The 27873-nt window shown below is 35.8% G+C and overlaps 2 protein-coding genes across 3 annotated transcripts; one reads left to right on the top strand and one right to left on the bottom strand.

Moving 5' to 3' along the window:
* The first annotated feature begins 12791 nt into the window (after positions 1-12791).
* On the top strand, positions 12792-20539 carry LOC113235739. Of its 2 annotated transcripts, XM_026471623.1 has the most exons (10): positions 12792-13010; positions 13298-13507; positions 13936-14048; positions 14144-14258; positions 14354-14509; positions 14914-15031; positions 15247-15429; positions 15854-15941; positions 16256-16491; positions 16610-20536. In XM_026471623.1, the coding sequence occupies exons 1-10, from the start codon at positions 12925-12927 to the stop codon at positions 20474-20476; spliced, it is 5172 nt and encodes a 1723-aa protein (XP_026327408.1). In that variant the 5' UTR covers positions 12792-12924; the 3' UTR covers positions 20477-20536. The 2 variants fall into 2 exon arrangements, with proteins under 2 accessions (XP_026327408.1, XP_026327409.1); XM_026471624.1 differs by lacking the exons at positions 12792-13010; positions 13298-13507; positions 13936-14048 and adding an exon at positions 13116-13191 and having other exon boundaries at positions 14142-14258; positions 16610-20539.
* A 16-nt stretch (positions 20540-20555) lies between these two features.
* Positions 20556-23322, bottom strand: LOC113235741 (zinc finger HIT domain-containing protein 3). Its single transcript, XM_026471625.1, has 3 exons — positions 23050-23322; positions 20890-21038; positions 20556-20798 (listed from the first exon to the last, which is right to left on the bottom strand). The coding sequence occupies exons 1-3, from the start codon at positions 23109-23111 to the stop codon at positions 20614-20616; spliced, it is 396 nt and encodes a 131-aa protein (XP_026327410.1). The 5' UTR covers positions 23112-23322; the 3' UTR covers positions 20556-20613.
* Between the last annotated feature and the right edge of the window lie 4551 nt (positions 23323-27873).

The raw sequence follows: 27873 nt of genomic DNA on the forward strand, positions 1-27873 counted from the left end.
TCTTTCCCAAGTAATGTATATAATTGTCGCAGTACAGAATATTCTGGAAAATATTTAGCAGAATATATCATTGATTTTCTTAGTTACTTTAGAAAACATTCATAAACATTTAAGTAATTGTATACTGTAGCAAACTTAAAATATACCCTAAAAAGAATACTTCTTCACTCACTACTAACTAACCTTTAAATCCAAAATAAAGGTTGAGTACCAACTTTTGTAAATAAAACATATAGAACTACCACTAACGACCTCACCCTACCTAAGAAGAAGTAGTGAGTTTTGTTATAAACTGGCACGTGTCCGAAGAAGCATCTCGTCTCGTCATTGGTATAAAATATGTTTTACAAAAGGTGGTATATTGTAACAGTTTTCATATTTTACCAAAACTGGCTTGCAAATTTTATTACATTACAAATCTCTTTCTTTTTTACAAATGTTATAAATCTGAAGTTAATTCTAGTAATGTGACTAGAGCTTAGACTGTGGAAATCCATCCTCTAAGAACTAGAGTTATTAATTATACATGTTACAAGTAGTTGTAAGCTATTGTCATGTCATGCAGAAAAAAAAAATATATAATAAATTCATGTCATTGTAGGTTAAATGAATAGTATTTATAGTTAAATTTGAAGAGCTTTATATGAAAAGAAGTCTGTAATAGAGTAGAAATTTTTATCTCTCAGCCATGTTAGTAGTATGAAATCGGTTGCCTCTACTTATAACATCCTAAGACCTCAATAGTCGAAATGTCTCTTGTCCGTGTGTGATTCAGGTGATTCGCTTCTGTTCTGAATTCACGAAGTAGTGTTTACATCTAATACTATTGTGTTATCGTGAAATAACAAGTATAAAAATTATTTTAAAAAACAAAAACCCGACTGCAGAAACATATAGCTGCGAAAAAAAAGAAAAAATTCCCCTTCCCTATTTTGATTATTTTTTATATGCTTATGACACTCCCACAATCAAGACGAATCTAATGATACCTCATATGTCAAAATCCATCATACCGTTTAGGGTGTACAGCGTGAAAAAGAAATGGACATACATACATAACATACACTTGAAAAACATAACCGTCGCGCAGTCGGGTACAAAGATGGACACGCTTTTGAAGATCCTTGTAACACAATCTCAGAATATTAATAATCATAGCATATCTAATACCTAGACCTACGAGATATGTAATGTCTTATAAGTTCCGACTATCAGATACAATATTCACAGAAATTCTGATCAAAACTAAGTATTAATATTTTATGTCAGAGTCTTAAAGTAACCGTAATAGGAAGCAAAATCTGTAAGCTGAAGTGGCAGTGAGCCGATCATACCTGCAAGAGGACTATGATAACCCATGGAGCGGACTTGTTCTGGAGTAGCGATCACGTCAAATCAAACGTAGCGCCATGCAGCAATATTGACTGACGTGCTGAGGAACGTAGCCGGCAGTACGAGTAGGGGATGCGGGCCGCACAAGACCGGGAGAGATGGAAGGGCTTATATTATTTGCGTGCCCAATAGTGGATATTATAATGAATATTTAACACAAACTGTCTTACAAGGTTGCTTGACGTTGTTGTGATTCAACTCATCGTCTGTCATCTTTATCGTAATACTCGTACATCATAAATAAAGGAGATGTTGTATATAACCTCCAGGAAAAAAGTGATATTAGCCAATAGGCTAATGTTGATTATTACTTAATTTCACTACGTTATTGAATGGTGGACTGTTATTATATCATTAAAAATAGCTGCATTATGAATAGAACATATCATCGGTACAAAAAACAACATAATAAGTATGTAACATGAAAATGTGCGAATGAAATTCCTTGTATGATAATAATTTCGCATCTAAAGTTACCTAGTTTAACTTACCTTTCGGCTAACAAAAAATGGTGTTACAAATTACATCATTTCTCTGGTGAGAGTCAATGATTCACTGGAGCAGTGATCATTTCGCAATTCGGTCACACAGTCTCAGCTCATTTAGCTTCTTTCGTAGTCATCGCACGAATTGGTGCCTTTGAATGACGGTGCGTCGATTTTTCGAGAATTTATCCTCACAGGCAATTAGTAGGGTCGCTTATAAAGAAATAATTCAAGTTATCTGAGTAATTGTATCTTGAATTGGTAATGCACCATAAACAGTTTAATGTTCGAAAAATTACCTAACTAAAATTCTCCATTAAGACTTTGTGAAGTTTTTCTGTGTGTTCGATCTTTGTATGATTTTATTGGAGTACTTTCACAAAAATAAAATATCTCATTCCTCCAGTAATTTTAAGCTCCTAATTTTACTTACATGTAAAATCTTCAAATACAGTTTTGGAAGAAAAAAATTTAAAAAAATATATTTTTTTCCCGTAGCTATTTTTTGAATTTTTATGAAAAAAGAAGAATATTATACGTGAAAGAAGAATTATACGTAATAATTTTCTCTAAGTAAACCGAGTGCAAGCCAGGGTCATAAAGTACATTACAATAATTCCTCATTGGAGGTGCGCGCGCGCACCGTGACGAGTAACTGGTGCTTCTTAATTTCAAAAATAATTGCCCACTGGCATGCCGCTCCGACTAATTAAAAAGACTACATATATACAAACGCGCTTGTCTAAGTTAAGTAGACACTAACGAAAAATTGTAAATAGATAGAGTAAAAACTAGTTAAAATTGCGAACTCAAATTTTTATGTTAGTTTGTCCAGCATTTCTAAACGATATCTATATAATCAAATTGTTATTTAAAATGCGTAATCTCTACGTAACGCTTTTACGTCTAATTTTTCAAACAACAATGTGAAAAACTTGAAACAAGTAAGTACACAGCTTTTTGTTTAATGCTCATTCGATTGGTAGCCTTTAGGAGTTGCAATGAAGAATTGGAGGCAAAGTTGCAAAGTACGTTAAAATGAGCGCTGTAGACGGACAGCCAGACGCAAGGAGACGTGCGGGTAGGGCGTTGCGGGTTGCGGCGACCGCGCGGAGGGGGGCGAAGGCTGTGTTACGTCATACGGCCGCATCCGGGTTCGCGGCCGCTGCACGCGCTGTTCTCTCTCTATTGTCCACACTCCACAGTCTGATATGATAAGGCAGGTGAATATCAGTCTGAGAATAAACTGTGTTCTATGTCAGCTTGCATCTCTACATTTAGCAAATCGGTTTACTTTAGGAGGGAAAACATCAAGTCATATATTATGTAAATTTGGTGTAGCTCTGCCTATGGAACATCATGTTTGACTATAAGTTTGTAAAGTTGTAACGTACATAAATCTATTTCTAGATTCGGTTGTTCAGTTTATTATTAGTAGAAAAGCTCCGGTAAAAGAAACTTATTTAACTCTATCAATTTAATACTCCGTCCGTGAAGTCGTTTACACCGACGCGGCAGCGCTCGCACAGATCGTGCAGCGCTGTTGCTAGGGCTAGGTCGTCTCGTGCCGTCTCGCCTGTGTCGCCCCGCTACTGACCCCTCCCCCGCCCGTTGCTGTTTCTCTATCGCTCCTCTGCGGCCGCCGCCCGTCGCGTCGTCGTCGACGGAGCGGTCTTGAGGAGGCAATCGGAAATTGTCCAAATTCTAGGCCACAAACACTACAGCTCATCTCACTTGCACAACTAAATTATCAGGTAAAATGAGGTTTTGCCAGACTGACTAACTATAATACCTTACTTACTCATTATGACAAATTTGATATTATGTAGAGTTACTTTTCATCTCCAAGTGGATCAACCATTTAATAATCAAGTGAAATCCTATTACAAAAGCAAGGCATAATGTCTAATTTTGAATATATTCATACAATAGATACACAACTACAATACTGCTTATGTTCTTATTTGCTGTCTTACCATTACAAACTGAGATAGTTACAGTGATAAATAATGAGTAACGTTCAAGAGGGAGAGTTTCACTAAGTGGCATAACAACCTACGAATACATAGTTACGTTATAATGTATATTGTTTCTTGTTATATTATTTCCTGTATATATGAAAATAAATCTTTTCATATAATCTCACAAAATGTATTTTTTTTTACAAAATGTTTGACAATGCTTACACCATTCAATTCAAAACATCGAATTCGTATGTCACATTCTGTGTTCTACGCCTGTATCTTGGATCTAAAATGGGACGGTACTATGAGTGCATTTTTTTCGCTAAATATATTGAACCGGTTACCGAAAGTTGATCGGTATAACGGCACGAGCGAGAGGCGCGGGATCGGCTGGATCGGCCCGTGGGAAGAGCGAGTTCCGGCTGTTCCACTTGCGCCACGCCTTTCACCGCGCAAGGTCGCGCCGCGGCCGCGCCACTTTCTTTTATATAACCGCTACCATGCGCCTAAGCTGTCGGCTGCGCTCTCAAACGGAATGCGACACCCGAACTTATGGCGATGACGTCACAAGGTGATTCACAGCTGGGCCACATTCTACGCGCTCATAGGATTATTTTCGAAAAATTCCGCCTTGACTGGCTGGCAATTATTTTTATATAAACTACGTATGCAGTCAATATATACATTGACTTTAAAATTAATTTTAAATTCTGGCTTAGTTTAGAACACAAAATGTTAATTTTTCGTTATCATAAAGGTGGCCTGACCATACAAAAATGTAAATACTTGCTGCTAGATTCAGGGTTATCCTTACAATATACTTATGTATCAAATCTACTAACGTTAAAGACATAAACAAAGCGAAATTAGTAAAATGACACATAATAACACCTTATTTCAGCTGGAGCTGGCGTAAAATGTCATAATAAAAAAATACGGTAGATCATAGGTACTCATACGAATTCCAATTTCCAAATCCTTCAAATTCATAGTTCAATTAAGTGATGTAGATTATATTTAAAATTAATAGAGTTCAACAAGAGTCACTTTAGAGTACACGGCAAGTAAAAACTCTACTTAGTATTTAAAACTGAGATAGATCAGTCTTTCGACGGTTCTTGTTCGAACATTACTACGTTAATCCGCCATTAATATACATAATATTCAGTTAAAAGCTCATGACGGGGAAATCGGCATGCAAGGAGTGTGTAAATAAATAAAATATTATTTCAAACACGGACTTAGCTCAACGCCGATTGCCAAATAAGTTAAAATGGGCGTTGCTAAAATAGCAGCTTCTTAGAAAGTAACAGCTACATCCGGCCCGTTCCGGAACTCCGGTGCACGTCTTGCGCGACGGAATGTGGTTATGCAATCCATCATCACGGGTCATCAACATCTGTTCACCGGATTTCTAAATCGACTGATCAGAGAACATTAGGTAATTTTTTTTTTTGGTGATGTTGAATTAACAGTATATATGACGATAAAATTGTTGAAATTCAGCGATGGTTGTAGTTTATACATAATTATATAAGTGAATAAGTGAATTTGTATCTGGTTATTACGTAAATGGCCTAAAAATTGTATTAGTCAAAAAAATATTATTGTAAATTGTAACATTATCATATTTTCTATTGTCCATTATAGATTCACGCCTCTGCCATGGCCCAAGATATCAATTTTGAATTTGTGAATGGGAGAAACTAATTCCCTAGCAACGACACAGTTGGCAAAGGTCAGGGACTCAGGTTCATTATAATAGGGGTTAAAGTATGAAATTGCCGATTTGTACTGAAAATCTAAATTGTTTATTTTTTAAATTTTTAACAAATTTATTTAATCAAAATAGTTGCCATTATTATCTATACATTGCTGCCATCTAATGGGAAGGTTATTAATGCCTTTGCGATAGAACTCCGACGATCTAGACTGCACAAACTGTGTGAAAGCATTTTGTACTGCCTCCTGGGAAGAAAACTTCTTGTCACGTAGATAATTGTCCAAATCACGAAAAAAATGGTAGTCCGTTGGAGCAAGGTCTGGTGAATACGGAGGATGACGAATGGTACGAGAAACCATTTTGACCCTTCAGGAACTGCAGTTCCTGAAGGGTCAAAATGGTTTCTCGTGCTGTGTGAGGTCTCGCGTTGTCGTGGAGCAATAATGGTGAAGATCTATTCATGAGTCGGGGCTGTTTTACTGCTAGTTTTGTCAACATGGTTCGGAGTTCGGCACAATAGACATCTGCCGTTATTGCTTGACCAGATCGGAGAAAACTATAGTGAATAACACCATGCTGAGACCACCAAACAGTTACCATTACCTTTTTATTGGTAAGTTTTGCTTTAGGACACTGTTGTGGCATTTGACCTGGGGTCAGCCATTGCATTTTTCTTTTCCGGTTATCATAAAGAATCCACTTTTCATCACATGTTACAATTCGATCCAATATTCCTTCATTTCTGTACCGGTTCAACAAGGCAACACAAGTTTCAACACGCGTTTCTTTCTGCAGATTAGTCAAATCATGAGGCACCCATTTTTCGTATTTTTTTATTTTATTGATTTGACGCAAGTGAGTCAATATTGTGGGTAAGGTAACGTTAAACCATGCCGCTAATTCCTGGGTAGTTTGACTAGGATCGGCTTCCACTATCTCTCTTAATTCATCGTTATTCACCTGTGTGGGCGGTCTTCCTCGTGACTCGTTCTTTAAGTCGAAATTTCCATCACGAAAGCGTTTAAACCAAAATCGCACGGTGCGTTCATTAGTAGACCCCTCTCCAAACGCAGCATTGATATTGCGGGCTGTTTCTGCCGCGTTAGTTCCGCGTCGGAACTCGTATTCAAAAATCACTCGAATTTTCGCAGTATCCATCTTTCTTGTCTAAATTGAATAACAAAAACAATTGAAAGTCGATATTCAAATGTTTCAAATTTAATAAAAAAAATCACAGAAACCATTTGAAAAAAGTTTCATTCGAAAACCTCAAACCATGAAGATTCTATGAAAATTCAAAGAACCTATTGCAATAAAACGGCAATTTCATACTTTAACCCCTAATATTTAACAATATATTAATAATACCTACATACATATTTTTCCTTTACTGTCATTTTTTGGCTATTAATATTATTATTTTTGAATATTGGCTATGAAGTCATCATCTTAATAAATTAAACTATTTAAAGTTTTATAGCTCCGTCGATATAATCGATAATTCCGCCAGTGTCAAGTTAAGGAAGACACATACCAATTCATTATTCAGAAAAAAAAAACAATTATGTATGATCATTGGAAGAAAAATATAAATTAAAAAATAGCTTTGATATCCATCCATTCACTTGGGAGCTACGCTGTCGTCCACTAACAAAAACGCAGCTAAGTGACAAATGGTCAAATATCCGTTTTAAATAGCACGAGTTACAGCTTAAAATTCTCTTTTAAAGACAGTTAAGTTAGTTAAGTTAACGTGTCCAACTTATCGCAACTGACCCTAGATGTAGTAAAATAAACAGTTTGAATATTCTAAAAGTGGGTTACGGTTTTATTATGACATCTCAAAAAATGTTTTTGTCACGTACCTGCGTTTTAGTTAGCGGACGGCAATACGAAGCCACAGACAAACATCGTGTATTTGTATGTGAAATAGGTAAACAGTGAAGACTTTTTATATTTAAAAATCACCATTTCTTATTGCGGGGTTAAAAAATGTTTAAATCCGAAGTAATACGGTAAAAAATTATATTTTTTGTACTTATACAACATTGATGAAGTTTGAAAAAAGAGTAATGGGACATTATCTCTGTAACAGGGTTGGCACGATATTTGAAAATGAATGAACTTATAATATTTCGCACATGAAACCAAATACTGTCTTAGGTCAAAGTTGTGGAATAAAGAAAACACGATTTGAAAATTCAAAATTTTCAAAATTTTCAAAATTCGTTTATTGTTTTAAAAGTGGTACAATGGATGGAAAAGTTATATAATGTAATTTCACACTTTTAGTCATTTCTGACATACAATATACAATTATGGTTTTTTAAATCATAATACAATACAATATTTCAAATTAAATGTGCATTAAAGACTAAAGAATGTCAAAAAAGAAGCAATAAAATAAAATAAAATCATAATAAAAACCATGTCAAAGAATTAAATGTCCATACACAATACAGTACACATTACATAAAAATATACCTAACCTAATCAAATATTTCATTTACATCATAAAATGTTTTTTGTTTTAGCCAAAGCTTTAGTGAGTATTTAAATTTATTTATTGGTTGTGACTTGAGAGTTTCAGGCAAACTATTATAGACCTTGACACACATTGCATAACAACTCTTCACGTATAATGCTGTTCTGGGTATAGAGTCCACAACAAGCCTGTTTTGGTGCCTTACATATCGGTTTAAATTATCTTTAACTCGTTTGAACAAACCTTCGTGATTTCGTACAAATATACACAACTCATATATATACAGACTAGGGAGAGACAAAATGCCAAATTTTATGAATAAAGGTCGACACGACTGGTCTGGTGGCGCCCCATACATTGCACGCACACATCTTTTCTGGGCTTTGAAGGCCCTGTCAGCATCAGTACTGTTTCCCCATAACAATAGTCCGTATCTAAGATGAGACTCAACATGACCATAGTAGGCTGTGAGTAAGGTTTGACTCATTGCTGTTCTTTTAAGCTGACACATCATATACACATAGCCACTTATTTTGTTACAGACCCTATTTATGTGACATTTCCAGTTGCAGTGATCATCAATTTGAAGTCCGAGAAAACAAGTATCATTTAACTCCTTCAATGGCTGTCCTTCATGATTTATATTAAGTTTATATTTACGTCCACAGTGATTTACAAATTGTATATAATTAGTTTTGTTAATATTAACATTCAAATTATTTAATTTTAACCATTTTGTTATTGAAATTAGTGTGTCATTTAAATTTAATTCATTAGTTTCTATGTCAGTGGTTTTGTCAATTGGTACAATTACTGAAATGTCATCTGCAAATAGAACACAATCATAATTCGTTACATTTGGGAGGTCATTAATATACAAGATGAATAGAAGAGGCCCTAGCACACTTCCTTGAGGAACACCATATCCGTTCACTCTATATTTTGATCTGAATGTCTTAATTATAGAATTTGTACCTACGTTTACAATCTCTACACACTGCTTCCTATCTTTCAAGTAAGACTTCATCCATTCCAAGGCTATACCTCTGATTCCATAATTTTCCAGTTTACTTATTAGTATGTTGTGCTCTACAAAATCGAAAGCTTTCGACATGTCAAAGAATATACCAACTGTATTCTTTTTGTCGTTTAAATTGGTAATTATTTTGTGCATTAGCTGAAAACATGCTAAAGTCGTCGACTTACCGGCTCTAAAAGCATATCGATTATTTTTAATTATGTTAAATTTGTTTGTGAATTTCATTATTCGCTTATGCATTAACTTTTCAAATATCTTAGACATTATAGGTATAAGTGTTATTGGTCTATAGTTTGTGATATTTTTTTTGTCACCCTTTTTATGAAATGGTTTAATTATAGACACTTTGAGTACATCTGGGAAAATACCTTCTTCAAACGACAGATTTATTAAATATACGAGAATCGGAGCCAATTCAGTCTTACATTTTTTAATTATGTTAGTGGTAATTTCGTCATAACCCACTGCATTAGTATTATTTAATGATGAGATAGTGTTATGTACTTCTTCTATATTAACTGGCTCAAGAAAAATGCTATGAGATGTAATCGAAGTACATGTATTATTATACTTGTTACTGCTCACTTCAATCGCATTTATGAAATAATTACTAAATTCTGATGCAATATCATTGGGATCGGTTATTGTATACTCATTAATATTTAATTGTTTAATGAAGTGGTTCTCCAAATTGCAATTATTCTTTCTTTTATTAATTAAATTCCAAGTTGCTTTACATTTATTCTTAGATTTATTTATATAGTCATCATTACTAATTTTTTGTGATAAGTTGAGACACTTTTTTAGTAGCTTCGAGTATTTGGAGTACTTACTTTTATTAAGAGGGTTGTTGTTTTTGTAGAAATTTAATCGTAATTTCCGCTTGGTTACACAACTTTTTCTAAGACCAACCGTTATCCAAATTGGTTTAACGTGTTGGTTAGTGATTTTTATTTTTATTTTTGGAAAATACAATTTATACAGAAGATGGAACCATTCATGAAAGCATTCAAATGCCTCGTTTAATCGACGTTTTTTGGTAACGTCCGAAAATGACAGACTACACAGATAATCTCGAAATTTCTTAATGTTCTCATTAGAATAATCTCTTTTAAACATATACAATTTTTTTACAAGAGTTATTTTTTTCTTAATTGGTGTAACAAGTAATTGTGCCGTATCATGATCTGATAATGCTAAATGCAGCAATTTTCCTGTGGCTTTTCTTACATTACTTATCATGAGGTCGAGACATGAGTTTAACCTTGTAGCATCATTTATATGCGATATCAATTTATAGTTCTCAAGCATATCACTAAAGTACTTTGTTACACGATTTTTGGTACATAGATTTATGTTGAGATCGCCAGAAATTATTATATTGTGCTTGGGATATTTTTTAAAAACTTTATGGAGTAATAGTTCAAATGTATCGAGGAAGATATCAATGTACTTTTTTTTTAAGGATGACCTGTATATACAGATAATTATAAACTTCATTTCAGGTATTAATATAGAACAACACTCAAAATGGAAATTAGCCGAAATCTCATCAAACAAATGAATTCTTTCATAACTTATTCCCCTTTTAATCATTATACAGCTACCTCCTCGTTTCTTGTTCCTTGAGTAATATGATGCTAATTCGTAGTTATTTAATTTAATATAGTTCTCCTCGTCACCTTTAATGAAAGTTTCTGTGAAACACAAAACGTCTGGGCACTCATAATTACTACCATTTAGTTCTATCTCCAAAATGTCAAGCTTAGATAGAAATCCCTGAATATTTTGATGGAATATTGTAAAATACTTAGATTCAGATTCCATGTCATGTACACTCTCTTCCTTTTGTAATTGATGAAGTAGAGAATGTGAATGTTTTTCTTTAATATCAAAGTTAGGGACGAAAACATTTTTTATCTGATAAAGTTATACCATTGCTTACCTTTTTCTTCATAATTTCAAAGAAATATGGAATTGTATATGGTGTCTTAACACGTGTCGAAAGACATGTACTTTTATTTAATTCATCAGACTTAATTGGTTTAACTGAATTTTTAGAAATTTTTTTCATATCTTTACAATTTTTTAGAGACAAAAATTTACTATTATAATCACGAGTATCAATCAACATATTCAACTTCTGTGTAAGTAGGTATGTGAAATACGATTTTTTACGAATAAGGGCATTATTGAGAGACTCTATGAAAATACAGTTTTTAAAGTTTTGTGACCATAATTTTAGATGATTATTCAACGTTAGTTCATTCAGAGCCGAGTTAAAGTTGACCGGCACTATATATACTGTACATTTCGTTAATTTACTCAAAATTAAGCAAAAGTTCGAGTGCAACAAATTGGGATTATCATCATGACCTCCAACACCCAGGACTACAATGTCTTTTTCAGTTAAGTTCAAAAACTTAAATGATTGAATGAAATTAATAAATATAAATTCGCCTTTATAAATAATGAGCAACTAAGTATTATGTATAAATGAACATAATCACCTTATTCGCGATAAGATCCATTCAGTATGTTTTTTCAAATCGCGTTTTCTCAATTCCACCATTTTGAGTTACGACAATAGTGGGCTTTAAACAGACACTACCGCGCGTGATACATCAATCGTGCACGTTGGAAGGAAAAAGGAAAAACCGCGCGATTGTGTTCATTAGTCGCGCGCGCAATCGCGCACTCCAACACGCACCAGTTTCACGCGGTTTATCCTGCGCTATTAGGGGACGGACTCTCTTTCCGCTGTGACAAAATCGAACACGAGCAATCGCGCGCGAAAGAAAGTTAGCTTAAAAAATTTCAAACAGGTAATCGCGCACGATTGTACGTGCAGGTTTTTCCGCGCGCAATCCTGTTAGGCGATTTATCGCCATTTAGGTTACTTAGGACGAAAATCAACAACGATAAAAATCTGAAAGGCGACTGGTCGCCTATTCGGCTACTTTCGGTTCACAATCTTAAGAATAAAAAATGAGCGTACATATGTCACATTAAAGAAAAGATAAGCTCCCCATGAAAATATGAAAAGTCTGTGACATTAAGAAAGAAAAATTGTTTGTGGTTGATCCGTTTCGGCGGGAGTCTCCCGCGAAATCTTCTGGATTAAGTTTTTTGGGGAATGAATGTATTCCCATATTTTTGTAATCAACTGCTGCACAGAGTGTTTTATTAGAGAATTATTTCTTGAAGACTTTGTTTACAAAAACACTGACAAATTATAGCTCTAGCTGTCAAAACCAAACGTTCTACACTAGTGACATCTGGAGGGAGCAGTAGGCAGTTATTTACCCCATTATATCAATTTATTTACTTTTATATGATTCTACTGAGGTTTACTAAAGCAGTAGCCTAAAGGAGCCACTTTAGGCTATCACAGCTAAAATTCGTCTACATTAGGTTACTAAGGTTGTGAAAAATGGCGACATTGCACCCAGCGCTGTTGGCAACACTGCTCCTGATAACTCGCGATATAGTGGCTGTGTAAAGGGGGCTAAAACCACCACCTGCCAAAGCCGTAAAACTCTCTAAAAACATAAAATAACCAACTGTCATTAATGTCACAATAAATGTTTTGCGTGGTATTTTTATGCATTTTTCTTTGAAATTGATGCTCAAATTGCAATGGTTACAACGTAAACATCAGTGATATAACTTGCTTCTATCGTATTCCATGTCAGTGGATCAAGTACACATGTAGGCTTTGTGAAAGCAACCTCTTACAGATTATATTCTTGTTTATGATATTATCATGATTTTCGTTATTAAATTACTGTTGTAATACACTGATTGCGGCTCAAAGTAAGTGTAAATAGACAAAAATGGACCGTTTAGTAAGCCCCAAGAAGAAATTGAAGAGTCCAGGTTTAGACGCTACCGCCAATCTCAACTACAAAACATCAGTCACGTGAGTATTGCGTATACCCTCGGCACGCGTTACTTTCGTTCTGTATTATCTTTATGTTATTAGGGCACTTGCTCTTAACGTTGTAACCTTGCTCATTGGGTCAAATGTAACATTGGAATGACAACCTTTGAATTAATTTTGAGAACTTGTGCTGGAAGCTTGTACATCACAAAACTGAATAAGCTTAAATCGTGACTTACTGCATACTTACTACATATTATTTAACTAAGTAATTGCAAATTATGATGACAAAGCGACCTATCACTTTTAAAGTTTCTACTTTACAGTTGTGCAAATGTACCAGATAGCTTGTTTGAACCGGGTGCAGCAGAGAAGCATTTCAGCAAGTTTGGACGAGCGCTTAAGATACGTTTGATACCACGTAGGCAGATGTGCATTGTCGAGTATGACCAGCCTATATCTGCTGAGCGAGCTGTGTTAAATGCTGGTGCTTATGATGGGTTCATGTTTGATGTCACCAGGACAAAGCCTCGCATGTAAGTTGGTATCAAAAGCAAGTCTCAAGTAGGAATAACCTCCTTAGTGTGGTCATGAGACTATGGTTTGAATAAGCACATGTCCAACCTCAATTCGTGTAAGATAGATGCTACCAGGAATTAGAAAACTCACTTCTTCCCCTGTACTGTTGTAGTTCTATGTTGAACATGTAAATCACTCCTGTGTAATAGGAGCTAGTAAAATTCTACAGTTCTTGTATTAGTGCAGAACACAATAATTTAATCATTGGTTTCAATGATATAGGGCTAGACAAGCCTTGGCAAGTTTTTGATGACCTCACTTGCCTACTGTTGACATTCAGACGTGCCACTCAGGTTTGATCGTGGGTTTAACATGATATAACTGGCTGTACATTGAACTATGATTGTTTTGACAAAAACAACCTAATTCCAAGTTATTGCTGCAGGAGAAGAAGGAGCAAGCGAGATGATGATCCAGATTGGCTGCCAGACCCCGATGTTGAGGAAGAGCTATCAGCTATGAGTGGTGCTCCTACTTATAAGGTTACCAGACAAAAACGTAAGTACTATCCATATCTAGCTGATTAGGCAGAGCTGATCATTATTTACTGAATATTAACAAATTATTTTTTGAATTTTGAATGTATATTGCAGCTATGGTCATGGATCCCCCACCAATAGCAAACAGAATTAAAACAGTAAAAAGGGCTTTGAAGCAACCTCTTGTGCAAAAACCAAAAATTCCTGTGAGGGAAAAGCAACCTATAGTGTAAGTTTTCTTACAGGATTGTGAGTTTGTTCTTTTGAAGTTAATGTTTTTCATTATGAGTTTTAGAGTCTGTACCAATTACATTTCCATTACAGTCTCCGACCAGTAAGTGGTGTAGAATCCACTATTGCAGTGACATCATCTCACACCAGTCTCAGTACATCGGAAGCTGCTGCTGAGCTTCATCAGCTGCGTTCCAAGGTTTCCTTTACTCCTGATGAGCAATGGAGAATTTTGGACGCAAGGGATAGGTATGGACAGTTGTTTTTTTAACCCATTTTGTCTATTGAAAATCTGTTTCCTTCATGCTGAACAAACAGGCGACCCGCCATCCTGACGTCAGAATGGCTGGTCAAAAATTTTTTTAAATTTCTCAGAATATATGATAAGTAGCAATTATTTAGAAAAGGTAGCATATAGGTAGCAATTCTTGAAAATACACTAAGTGCCAGACACCACAGGCGACCAGGCATCCTGACGGTCACATTTTTTTCAGGGTTTAAAAATTTACATTTACTAAAAAGTATTATTATTATAAAAAAATCTTGACAAAACTATTGTGATTTAATGAATGATAAGGAATGATGAGGAACAATTGATAAGTATAGTGATTAAATATTTCTTATGACTAAAAATACTATTTCAATATTTCCAGAATTTTAAGAGCATGGGGTGGTGCAGGTTCGCGAGTTAAGATAGGAGGCGCTACTATCGGCACTTGTCCTGACATGTGTCCTGAAAAAGAGATGTTGCATAGGCAGGCCGAACATCAAGTATGGAAACAAAATATATAACATCCGTTGTATTATATACAATATTGATAATACTCATGCCATTAGCCAAACTTAAAATTTTTTTATCTCAGTTCTAGTTATCCATTGCAGTCTTAATCGTCATCTTTTACAGGCAATTTATTTTTGTTCATTACTACACAGCAGCTGTCTTCCTGTCATACTTAATGAACACAATACTACCTTGTATCTTTCAGGTCATGACCTTCGAAACAATACCAGGTTTGGATGGTGAACTAGAACGGTGGCGTGCTGTAAAGCAGTATAGTCGCAGCTCTGCCGATCAAGAAATACCAATGTGCTATGAACTGCGACCCGCTGCAGTACTTATGCGCACATGTGCCTATCTGCTGCATGAAATTGTTGATACTAAACGACAGGTGAGAGACAGTTTCTATTGGATAATTTTATACGAGATTACTATATTGACAAGAGATTACTATATAGCCAGCAGCAGGGAAACCTGAACAAAACTCAAAGGGAAAAAATTATACAGGTCTGATGCTTAAGGTACCTGTTTGTCTTCATGCTTTATATTTAATTCTGAAATATCTGTAGATATTCCTATTCAAAATAAAATTTTATATAGGCCCAATGAGTTTATTTCAGAACTATTCTATATATTTTTGTATGTATGGCGACACTGTTTTCTCTGTCACGGCGATTTTTGTAGTGCAAAGTCAATATTGTGATTTCGAAAATCAAAGTTATAAATAGAAAATCTCAACTTTAATTAAAAGAACACCTAACTTAAACAATTCCTATGTGTGTGGTATTTTCATCTAATTTTAATTTTCCTTATAGGTTTCTCTGGCAGACTGGTTCCACTTTATGTGGGATAGGTTAAGAAGTATTCGAAAAGATATAACGCAGCAGGCTCTATGCTGTGCAGGTAGTTTCACATTTAAGATTCAGTTTATCCAGAGGGTATAACCACATCGTACTTGACAACTAACATAGTATTATCTCAAAAATGGCGTTATATTATATTTTATCTCAAAATTGCGTTATATTCATAATTTATCTCCAAAATTTTGCTACATTGATGTGTCATTCATAAACGATTTAATTTCAAAGTGACAGGACAATACTATCGCTTTGAAACTAAATAGGTAATATTAATATAAATTAAAGCCATTTTGAGATGATACTATGTTAGTTGTCATGTGGGACATGGTTTTGACAATGTTATTGATTTTGTTTCAGTATCTATCCGCCTAGTAGAAATGTGCGCCCGGTTTCATGCACATTGCGCGGCTCGCCTTGCGGATCTTGAACATACACAATTTGATCAGAAACTCAACACAGACAATCTTACAAAGTGCCTTCAAACACTCAAACATATGTATGCCGACGTAGAACCAGATATGAAACCATGTGAAGCTGAATTCAGAGGATATATTGCGTTACTGAATCTTGGAGACGCTAATTTCTGGTGGGAGGTTAGTATAATGTCGTAAATTTATTTGTGTACAGGGTTGTTGGTTTGTGTACATGGCTCTTGTAGACATAATACTATTAAACTTGATTTTTATTAACGTAAAGATTTATTTGTTTCAGATTAAACAGCTTCCCCTCGTTATACAAAAGTCTGAAGGTATTATGTTCGCCATTAAAGTATTCAATGCTTTGGACAATAACAACTATGTAAGATTCTTCAGATTGGTCAAGGAGAAGGCGACATATCTGCAAGCGTGCATTCTTTTACGTTATTTCAATGACGTTAGAGCTAGAGCTTTGGCTAGGATTGTGAAAGCTTATGCTCCGCGAGGAGGATCCCGCTATCCTGCTGAAGATCTCATGAGTGCACTTGCCTTTGAATCTGTTGAAAGCATGAAATCTTTCGTCAACCACTATGGTTTGCGTTTCGGCAAAGATGTAGCAGAAATTACTGTTATTCTGGACAGAAATCAGTTTATCGAAGACAGCAATCCGTATCCGATTGCGCGAGCAATCCACCTTATAGAGTCTAAAAGATTAACCAGTGTTGGCGAGGTAATTGCTGGAGGTCATCTCTCTCACTATGACTATAAAAATCATACTATCTATACGAGTTTCGGCAAAGATGGTAGATTGAAAGAGGCTGCACTTATTGCAGAAGACCAAGGCTATAATACAGTTAACGATAGTAACAAAGATGTTAGTGCTTTGAAAGCAGAAATTCAAAGGCTAGCTCAAGGTGGGAAAGTTTTTGTGAATGCTGAAAAATGTGATTCGAAAACCAATCTTTTTATTAAACCAGAAGCTAGAAGTTTAAGTCCAGGGAAACCCTTAAATACTTTTGCGGCGTCTGCTAAAGTTAACAGTATTATGCCACCAGTGAAAGTGAACGGAGAAAGTAATTTATTTGCATTCAAACCAGCGATTCCTGTTGCTCCTACCGATATTATCTCGATCTCGACAAAAAAAATGTTTGAAAATGATTCCAAAAAGCTATTCTCCTTTTCGAAGCCGCAAGAGACAATAAAATCTAACAATTTGTTTGTTGATAAAGAGGCGAGTACATTAAAAGCTGCATTAGGCAAAAACTTATTTGGGGACAAACTTGCTCAAAGTAATGTTTTGTTCCAAAAAAAAAGCAATGAAAATATAGATCCTTTTCCAAACGCCCAAAATGTTTTTAAAACTGAAAAGTTTGTATTTAGAAACCCTGAACCCAGCATATTTGGCCAAACTTCAAATGTATCAAAACAAGACACAAATAAGAGTATTTTTGGAAGTGTAGTGAAAAGCAATTTATTTACTAATAAAGATGATATGGCAAGTGGTCGAAATGTGTTTGGAAAACCTGATGTGTTCTCCACTAATAAAACCGAGGAAGCCAGCAGTATTTTTGCTAAAGCGGCACAAGAATCTGAAAACAAAGAAAAAGCTAGTAATATTTTCGCACAAGCTGCTGCAAAACATAATGATACGAAGTATGCCTCAAATATATTTGCAGCTGCTAATCAATCGAAGTCATTGTTCTCGACAAATGGAGATGCAAGTAAAAGTTCATCTCCTGGTAGTTTCTTCAAAAGTGCGAACTCTGCCGAAGGCAAAGATTATACAATATTTCAGAGCAAAAACAAAGCTCCATCAGTTGCAGATAACATATTTAATTCGGTAAAAAAATCTGAAAGTACTGTTTATGAATTCAATCAGAATGAAGATGATACAGAAAAGCTACACGAACAAAGAATGAAAGAAGAAATAGAGAGAAAATTACACGAGAAAAAATTACTTGCTGAAGAAGAACAAAGACGACGAGAAGAACAAAAAAGAGAAGAAGAGAGGAGGCTTCAGGAAGAAGAGAAACGCAAAGAAGAGGAAAAAAGAAAAAGAGAAGAACTAAGATTGCTGGAAGAAAAGAGAAAGAAAGAACGAGAAGAGCTCAGTAGAAAACTAGAGGAAGAAAGAATAGCTGAGCTGAAACGAAAGGCTGAAGAAGAAAAAAAGAAATACAAAGAGAGAGTTGAAAAGGAATCTGCAGAGCTTATAGAAGAACTAGTCAATGAAGTTAACGATGAAACAGTGAGAGCATTCTTGACAGACGAAGTTGAAAACATGAAAAAATTAATGACATGTGCTGATGTTTTAACTGAGGAGATTTGTATTGAGCTCTGTGATGAAATATGTCACTCTGAAATAAAAGCAGAGAAATTCAGGACGGAAAAATTAAAAAAGAAGTGGTTTTATATTTGGAGAAAACAATTATTCAAAAACTTAAAACAAAGAGGCCTGCTGGAAGATACACCTGTTTGGCTGCCTGATAAGACTCATATTCAAGAAGCAGCATATTTAAGACGTGCTGTCGAGCAAGCAGCTTTAATAAATATGAATGCTATACACAGGGGTTATAAATTCACTGGTGAATTGAGACAGTTGCCATCCCCCAAACCCTTCAATATAATGGAAATCATAAAATCCCCTTTGCTAAAACGAATGAAACAAATTAGCTATCCATATGATAAGTGTTTCTTTTGGAAAGTTACTTTGGTTTCTCCTGGTCAGATGAAATGGTTATGTAAAAAGATAGAGGTAGAAAAATGGTTAATTGACGCATTTAGTGACAAACAGCAACATGAAGTATCGGAAAGTTTAATTCACGTAAGAAAGCAGTCATGGAACAACTTAATGGATTTTGCCATTTCTGTTAGCTTAACAAATAATGAAGATAACAAGAATATCTCCAATGAAGCTATTGAAGGAACAAATAGTATTTTGTTTTATGATACTGAAAATAATTCCAACTTGACTGAGACAATCGAAGAAATGTTGCAGCATAAATATGCATATCAAGTGATTCCTGTTGCTGTAATTTTGCCAGAAATGGAAAACTTGTCAAAGTTTAGTGCTGTTGAGCAAATTCTTGCAAATTTAGTTCACAAAAATGTTATATCAAGTTTCAAGATATTCACTGTAGACCCTAAAAATATTTTTGATTCACTCAGTGTTACTACCAAGACTGCATTAAAATGGCTTTCAAAGAAATACCCTGAAATCCCTCCACTTGAGACTGATTATCTAAAATCAATATGTCAGAGGTATCTAGGCAATGAAATATGGTATAGGTTGAAATCAGATAAGGATGGAAGAGTGAGGGATGTACTAAAAGACTTGCACAGATTGGTGAATTGTTACAATACAGCTGTTGATAAACTCACAGGTGTTATTACAAATGAGGATCTTTTTAATTACCCTCAATTTCCGTTGGAATTTAAGGATTTCTTAGATCACACATCTCCTTATCCAAAACCCTACGAATTTATAACCACTAGTGCGAAAAATTCCGGCAACACTTCTGCTATCCGCGACATGATGCGGAAGCTGAAACTCCCAGATCCAGTATCAGAATTTAAACCAGTTGATGTTCCTAGTATGCAGAATCAAATACGTAACTACTGCAATCAAATTGGATGGTTTAAAAACCCTGAAGAAGTAATATGTAAAGTAGTGGCAGTTTTACCAAATCAGTTTTCGGATTTGGATATGCCTTGTGAGCAGTTCAGCCAATTCTTTGAACAGTATGATGTAATTGATTTTCTCAATATAATAGTGTATGAAAAAATTTGTAGACTGAATAATTTTGATAACAGATTTGCTATCTACGAAAGATCAGCACTAGAAGATTATAGAAACTCTCACTGGTTTTACGAAATTGAAGTTTTATCAAAGATGAAACACAAATTTTTAGAGCGTGATGATGATGTGGATAAATTTATCATAGCCAAAAGGCGAAAAATCGCCGTAGAGTCAATGGAGTATGTATTGTTATTAGATAATGATTCCACAATGGTTGAAGAAAATGTTAAAGAAGTTGAAAAGAGTATAACAAATTATAATAATTGCAAAGAAGCTGTGAAACAGCTTGAAGAGCAAATTGATTTAGAGAGAAAGAAATCTATGGAGCTTGAGAATTTGTTAAAATCTGCTCTTTCTAATTAACATGTAACAATATTCAAATTACTTCTTTCTCATATAAATTATTTTATTTTTGTATGAATGAATTCAATGTTTCTGTTGTAATAAAAAAATGGCATGGAATGTAAAGTGCACTTTTATTTGCATCCTCTAATTTGTTTTTATGCACTGTTGACTTCTTCGGGTGGTTCCACAACCTTCAAACATGCATCTACAAATTCAGTGAAAATAGGTTCTAGCATGTACTCTTGCATGAGTTGGTCTGGATGTGGCGACTTGTCAAGTAATTCTAATATTTTTCTAACATGCGGATTTTCTAGGCACTGTTTTATTTCTGCAGATTGTTCTGTAACAGTAAGGTTAGGAATTAGAAATTTAAATAATTTTACTTCTAACAATTATGATGGCTATTTCACTAAAGTAGATGTGTAACTAACCTAGTAATAGTAATTTTTCTGGAGCAACAGTGTCTTCTGTAGGAAAGTCATATGTTAACCTAGTCTCAATTCGATCTTCCACATTCTTTGGGCCTGGAGGTAACGAGCAGGGTGTCAATTTATGTTGCTTGCAACATGCTACCGAACAGCTGTAAAAGATAAAACAGTGATTTGTAAGCATTGTTGCAGTGATCTTATACTCACCAAGATAAAGTACCTACCACCATAAAGTGGTTACACTTGTAGATTATTATTTATATTTCTAGTACCTATGTATAGTACAACTATTTTCTTAATCAATTGGCAATCATTAAGTTTCATCTGTTGTCCAATTTGTATCAGTTGCTGTTGGCACTTAGTGTGGATTGGATTCATTCAATCGATTTGGAAGTGTATATATAGAGTAAGTACTACATGTTTATATTCTTGTTACAAAGTTTGTTAAGAAGTAAAAGTTATTATAAAAAATAAGTTTAACTCTATGGGTCGTATTCTAGAACTCTACTCAATGCTCAAGTCAGGATTGCACTGGCAACACAAGCACTGGAAATACGACCCTAATGGCAGGGACTTGAGTATGATTTCGAGTGCTTTAAGCCATACTCAAATCCTGACTTGAGCATCGAGTACAGTTCTAGAATACGACCCTTTATAGCATTGCTTAGTGTTGCCCACCTGCAAGAAGTTAGTGATTGCAGTTGATAATTTTTTTTAAGTTAAACATACGTACGCTGCATTTAGGACTAGATATGGGAAAACCTGCTTATTTTTAAAAACGTTTAAATGTTATGATTTTTTTTAAAGAGTGCTTTTTTAAATGCTTTTTAGTTTGAAGCGAACAAAATCGTTTAGAAAATGTTTAAGCGCATAGAGTTTCTTGTTAAAAAAAGCTTGCAATGTTGTGATGATAGCGAAGCGCAAGAGTAGACCACTAAAGGTTTTAAGATAAGTAAGTTTTTTGTAAAAAACGATATTTTTATTAATCGAACGAAATTTTTTTTTTATTAATTGTACGAAACGATATTTTTATTATGACATAACATTTTAATATATAAACATTTTGTTCATTGGCGTTTAAAAGCATTCAAAAACATAAGGTAGTAGTTGTTAACCATTGAAATGCAAAAAAGTGCTTATTTTTTTATGTAAAAACACTTTTAAAAAGCGTGCTTATAAAAGCGCTTTTCACTTAGACGCTTTTTAGTTTGATGCTTAAAAAGTCCTTTAGAAAACCGTTTAAGTGCATAGACTTTATGTTTAAAAAAGCTTGCAACATGCCAGTGACCAACGCTTACTCTTAAAATGAAAAGCGTGCTTATGCGCTTATTTAAAAAAGCAGACTTTGAAGTGCTTTTCGTTTAAATGGCTATTTAGGACTATATCTATTAAAAAACAAAGAGGAGACATATTTTGAAGTTTTTAATTTTATTTCAACAGATAAATCTGCATGTTCTTATTAAACTGTACCTATGTGAATTTAATTGAGTTTGATAATAATAGGCCAACTGTCAAAAGAAAAACAAAGGAGGCAATAATGCAATTGGTAATCATCAACATCCACAATTCAGACATTTTTGGCAAAAGTTTCCCTTTCACAATCCATTGATAAAACTATTGATAACAACTATTAACATGACTATTTATTTTATGAAAACAGGCAACTCCGTCTTCCAAAAAGACGACTATGTGTACATTGCAGTTACATGTACACATTGTTAATAAATAACATAATAATTATGTTTATCTCAAAAATTGTGTTTTAATTATATTTATCTCAAAGATTTTATTTCAACGTAACAGTTTTATCCTGTCACTTTGATATCCAAATTTTAAATCGTATACGAATTACATACATAGAACGCAGTTTTTGAAATAAAATATAATACAACGCAATTTTTAAGGTAGATGATAGTATGTTAGTTGTCATGTGCGCATTAGCTACCGACCTTTATTAGCACTAAATTAGAGAACTTAGAATATACAAACAATACCGTACTTTTACGAAATACATATAGACATAACCTAAGTTTCGCTCTGCTAATTAAATTGTTGCATTCCTTATTCATTTGAATATTTCGGTAAAAATCTTGATGTTTCGGATGCTACTATGTTGATAATAAAATTCTGCTTGAAATGATTAGAATTATAGATTATACTTACTACGGTTGCCTACACGTAGGGCATTTATATAGTGAAGGCCCACCACATTGCACGCAACTCATTTTTATTGTTGATTAAATTAACATTAATTACTGAGGAAATTTCTAAAATAGTTACTTAAAAGCCACTCTTTATCACTACCACAGAACACTATGAATGACCACTACTATTTCTTACTCTTCTTCATATTTATTGTGCCTTGTTCTCTCCCCCACCCTTATGAGGACCCCCCATCTCCTGTTTTTGACAGTGACAGACAGAACAGGCTGACAGATACCTTAAGGCTAAGAACTCATGGAGCGGTTTTCACCCGCGCCCGCCGCGGTTACGAGACCGCTGTCTCCGAAGAATGCAGAAATGTATGCAAAATATAGTAGCACACCCACGCGCTTGGCGTTGCCCGCGCACTATGCTAGGACTACGAATTCATTCATTCAAAAGTCAAAGTCATTGCTGGGCTAGTGGGTAACTCATACAAGGCCCCCGGAAAGTGGGCTGACATTAAAAACTCAAGGGTTTCTGTTGTAGAAGTTGAATAGGTCCCATCAGGCTTTTTTAACAGTCCTGGTTGATGAGAATTGACTTTGGCGAGCACTTTATGAAGACGTGCACTTTGACGAGCACCAGCGATTTCCTCACAAAACCGCCTCCACGACCCTCGCTTGGCCTTCCTTATCTCCTTATTATAATTGGTTAGGGCTTTCCTGTATGTCTCCCATTCCTTCGTTATTTTGGCCCAATTTAAGAGTTTTCGAGTTTTCTCTCTTAGCTTCCTGAGTTTGGCGTTCCACCACGGAACCTTCCTATAGGAGGTCCGAATTTTTGGCAGACACCTTTCCTCGAAAGCGCTGATTATGCTCTTGAGTGGTTTTGATCGATTTAGGACACCACTGTAGATACTGCCCTAGACTTTCTCTGTAGACATCCCAGGCAGTATCCCTCGGATTCCTAAATGTGATGAGGCGGCAGACACCTTCTGTCCCCAGATCAAATCTTATATGTTTATGATCTGACATTGAAGTTTCCTCACTAACATGCCAACCGGTTATAAGTTCGGCTAGTCTAGTTGTGGAGAAAGTAATATCCAGAATTTCTTGTCTTGACCTAGTAACAAAAGTTGGTGTACATCCTTCGTTATTAAGATACAGGCCATTCGATAGGATAAAGTCATATAATAACTCTAGAGGTTGTTGATGTTGGAGTTCCCCCAGGCGGTATGGTGAGCGTTGGAATCGCATCCCACCAGAATATCAGTCTTGTGTTGCCGAGCGTATTCCGCCAGTCGTGTCAAATCTTCCGTGGAATAGTTCTTTTCTCCGGGTAGGTAGGCTGAGCATACTATTATATTGGCCTGAGTGCTACCCCTGGGAAGTAAATATGCCGCTACATCAAGTCATCAGCACAGAACTCTGGAACAGGCATAATGTTAATGTTTTTGTTATAAGCAATGTAAGCTCTGGGTCTACTCCCACAAGTGTTGTAAATCAACTTACCAGCGGTATTGAGTCCCATTATATTTATGTGGTTAACCCAGGGTTCCTGAATGAGGGCGACATCCACGGTGCCTTTCGCAAAGCAACACTCCACCACAGCCGTGGCAGCCACGACATGGTGGAGGTTTCCTCACCTCACCCTTTCCCTCTTGGGCGCCATTTAGCGGGGATTAAAGCCCCGGCCGCGATTCTGCCCCCAACCGCTACGAGGAGGACGTGGCCGTCCTCGTGCTTTACGCGGGTTGGCAGTCCCACGCCCTTGCTGTACACCTTCACGTGCCGTACCTCGGCCACGCGGGTTCGTTGCGGAAAACCATGGTCCCCAAGGCCGTCATTGAGTGCCATGACTGTGGCAGTGTACCCCTTTTTTGAAATGTAAGTGGTGGCAGTGGTGGGCTTAGGAAGCTCGTTTTCTTTAATTGTGGATAACTGAGCTTCCGGCCACGGCTTGAGGTTGTTGATCGTTCCCTTAAGCCAGTCTGCACTGTCTTGGTCTCTACAGGTCACAAAGATCTAGCCTGGCTTGTGGGAGACGCCCAGGAACTTTGGTCCCTCGCCATGCGATGTTGTATTCGCAATGGTGCGGACCAGAAACAGCTCAACAAGTTTCATTTGCTCCCGGGACATAGGTTTCGAATTCCGGATACCCAAGAGCAGGGAACCCGCCATTTCGCTAAAAGTGGGTCTATCCCCACTTTCAGCTGGCGCCATGGTCCTGAGAGCCTTCCTCACGTGTCCCTGGGGTGACGTCTCCTCTGACCGATCGCGCTTTTGCGCTTTCGGTTGTGGAGGTGGTTTAGGCACCGGAATTTCACTCCAAGGCTTTTCAGATAGAGGCAAAACTTCCGCATAACTCATACCTATTCTCATCAGGCCCCGCAGTCTCTGCTGGGAGAACCGCTCAGCCGAATACGCGGCTAAGCGCTGGATTCCGACACCAAAGGATCCGAAGGACCATCCTGGTTCGTATCCGTGGGCGTGACCGAAGTCTCGCCATTGTTGCTGGGTGGACTACCCATACCAGTCAATATTTCCTCCAAGGAGGAAATTAAAGTGTTGATGTTATTTTCTTCTGTCTCTATACACATCCCACGAGTAGCTGGGGAATTAAAAGGTCACAGCCCGCAGAGCCCCGCTTGCCGGCTGAAGGGCATAAGGAACATGAACTCCTAACAACTGTGGACTCCCCAAAATCCTCCACTGATGCAACTAACCATTTCTTTGCGGGTATAGGTAAACACCTTGCCGAAAATATCCCATCTAATGTTACTTACCCCTTTCAAAAACCTTTGGTCACCCTCAAACACACTCCAATCCCCAATCCTCGTTTGTTTTTCTTGAAACTTATTGTGAGGCGATTGAGCGAGAGATTGTTAATCTTAAAACATGCAGTTCCCCAGACTGGGTGGTTTTTCAGCGAAGATTTTGAAACAGATTTCACCTGTCACCATTACTCTTGTTCTTACTGACATTAAAAACCGCTGCATTAACACGGGTACTTTTCCTGAAGCCTTTAACATATCTATTGCTCACCCAATTTACAAGGCCGGAGATAGACAATGCGCTAATAACTATAGGCCATTTCCATTTTCCTATTTCCATTTTCACATCCCTCTCTAAGGTCTTTAGCGTATTACCAATGAGAGACTTATTGGTTTCCTAGAAACCCAAAGTATTCTTGCGAAAACTCGGTACGGTTTCAGAAGACATAAATCCACAGATGATGCTGCCTACGATTTCACAGATTTTTTAGTTAAAAAGCTTGATAAGGGGAAAGAAATGTATTTCTGTGTTTATTGACCTCGCGAACGCCTTCGATACGGTTTCTGTTCCAAATCTTATAAGGATCTCTTTTTATGTTACATAAATGAACTCTGTTAGCTGCAAATACCAAATTGTCACATAATAGTTGTGTCATCCGCATACGCATGCGGAAAGGCTTTGATATAATATATATACAAATATCTTCTGGTGTGCCCCAGGGGTCAATTCCGTCCGCTGTTATTCATAATTTTTATAATGGACATCGGTAAATGTTTCTTAAATTCAAAATCCATTCTTTTCGCAGACGACATGAAGATTCTTAAAATAATTGGCTGTTCTGAGGATGTCGATGTTCTGCAGCTAGATCTTCTGCGGTTTGAATAATACTGTATCTTAAATATGTTAGATCTTAATGTTCCAAAGTGTTTCTGTATGACATTCACACGTAAGACCAACGTAATAGGATCTAATTATTTCCTCCAGGGTCACAGTTTGACCAGAGTTAATAAAATAAGAGATTTGGGTGTCATACATGATAGCAAGCTCATTTTCGAGGATCATGTCAATCATATTGCTAGTAAGGCCTCTAGGGCCCTCGGGTTCGTGATGCGAATGTCCAGTGATTTAAAATCTTTGAAGGCAATTAAAGTAATATATTGCACCTTCGTGCGAAGTCTTCTCGAGTACGCGTCTCAAGTGTGGAATCCGCAATATGGTATTTATATTGATAGGATAGAGTCGATACAGAAACGATTTCTGCGTTTTCTTGACTTTAGGGCCAAACAAAAGTCGCTGAGTTATGAGCATCGATGTAAGCGATACCACTTCTTGCCACTGTTAATGCGTCGGCAAATAAATGACATCTGTCTCTTATCTAAACTGGTAAATGGTAAAATTGACTGTCCGGAATTGCTGTCCATGATTGGTCTTCGTGCTAACGCACTGGCTTTGCGGCAGCGTCCTCTGCTTCACTTACCAAATGTCCGCACAAATTACAGGCAAAATGCATTCATGGTACGTAGCTGTAAAATCTTTAACAAGTATAGCACCGATAATGACTTTGATTTATTTGCGTCTAGCACTACATCTATAAAGAGAACTGTGGGTTTGAATTATTTTAAAAGGCAATAACTGGTAAATATTTTAGATATGGTGGGTATGCTAAAATTATAAGTAGGTATGTAAGTCAATGGTAGGTATATAAATCTTGTTATGTTGAATATATATATGTATTAAATAGTATAGTAGGATATGTATATATTTATGTCGTTAATATTATTATTGGACTTAACTAAATTAAACTAAAGTGTATATGCGTATGTAGGATTAGCAATTAGTGTTAACATATGCTTTTGTATATAGATTTTCATATGTGGAGGTTTTTAATAGGCTTATAAGTTTACATTCAGTTTATAAATTAATATTAAAAAATGCTGTAAACCTTCCTAAGAATAAATAAATAAATAAAATAAATAAAATAAATAAAATAAATAAAATAAATAAAATAAATAAAATAAATAAAATAAATGAAATAAATGAAATAAATGAAATAAATGAAATAAATGAA

Source organism: Hyposmocoma kahamanoa, unplaced genomic scaffold (genome assembly GCF_003589595.1).
Source record: "Hyposmocoma kahamanoa isolate Upper Pololo Valley unplaced genomic scaffold, ASM358959v1 88, whole genome shotgun sequence".
In the NCBI taxonomy this organism is placed as follows: Eukaryota; Metazoa; Arthropoda; class Insecta; order Lepidoptera; family Cosmopterigidae; genus Hyposmocoma; species Hyposmocoma kahamanoa.

Bases quoted from the DNA above. Each gene is read 5' to 3' on its own strand.
- LOC113235741 (XM_026471625.1), bottom strand. From the start codon at position 23,111: ATGAGTTGCGTGCAATGTGGTGGGCCTTCACTATATAAATGCCCTACG. The intron at 21,039-23,049 runs GTAAGTATAATC...TATCTTTTACAG, and splicing joins CCTACGTGTAGGCAACCGTA to CTGTTCGGTAGCATGTTGCA. The intron at 20,799-20,889 runs GTTAGTTACACA...TTACTGTTACAG, and splicing joins AGAAAAATTACTATTACTAG to AACAATCTGCAGAAATAAAA.
- LOC113235739 (XM_026471623.1), top strand. From the start codon at position 12,925: ATGGACCGTTTAGTAAGCCCCAAGAAGAAATTGAAGAGTCCAGGTTTA. The intron at 14,510-14,913 runs GTATGGACAGTT...CAATATTTCCAG, and splicing joins ATTTTGGACGCAAGGGATAG to AATTTTAAGAGCATGGGGTG. The intron at 15,032-15,246 runs GTATGGAAACAA...TGTATCTTTCAG, and splicing joins ATAGGCAGGCCGAACATCAA to GTCATGACCTTCGAAACAAT.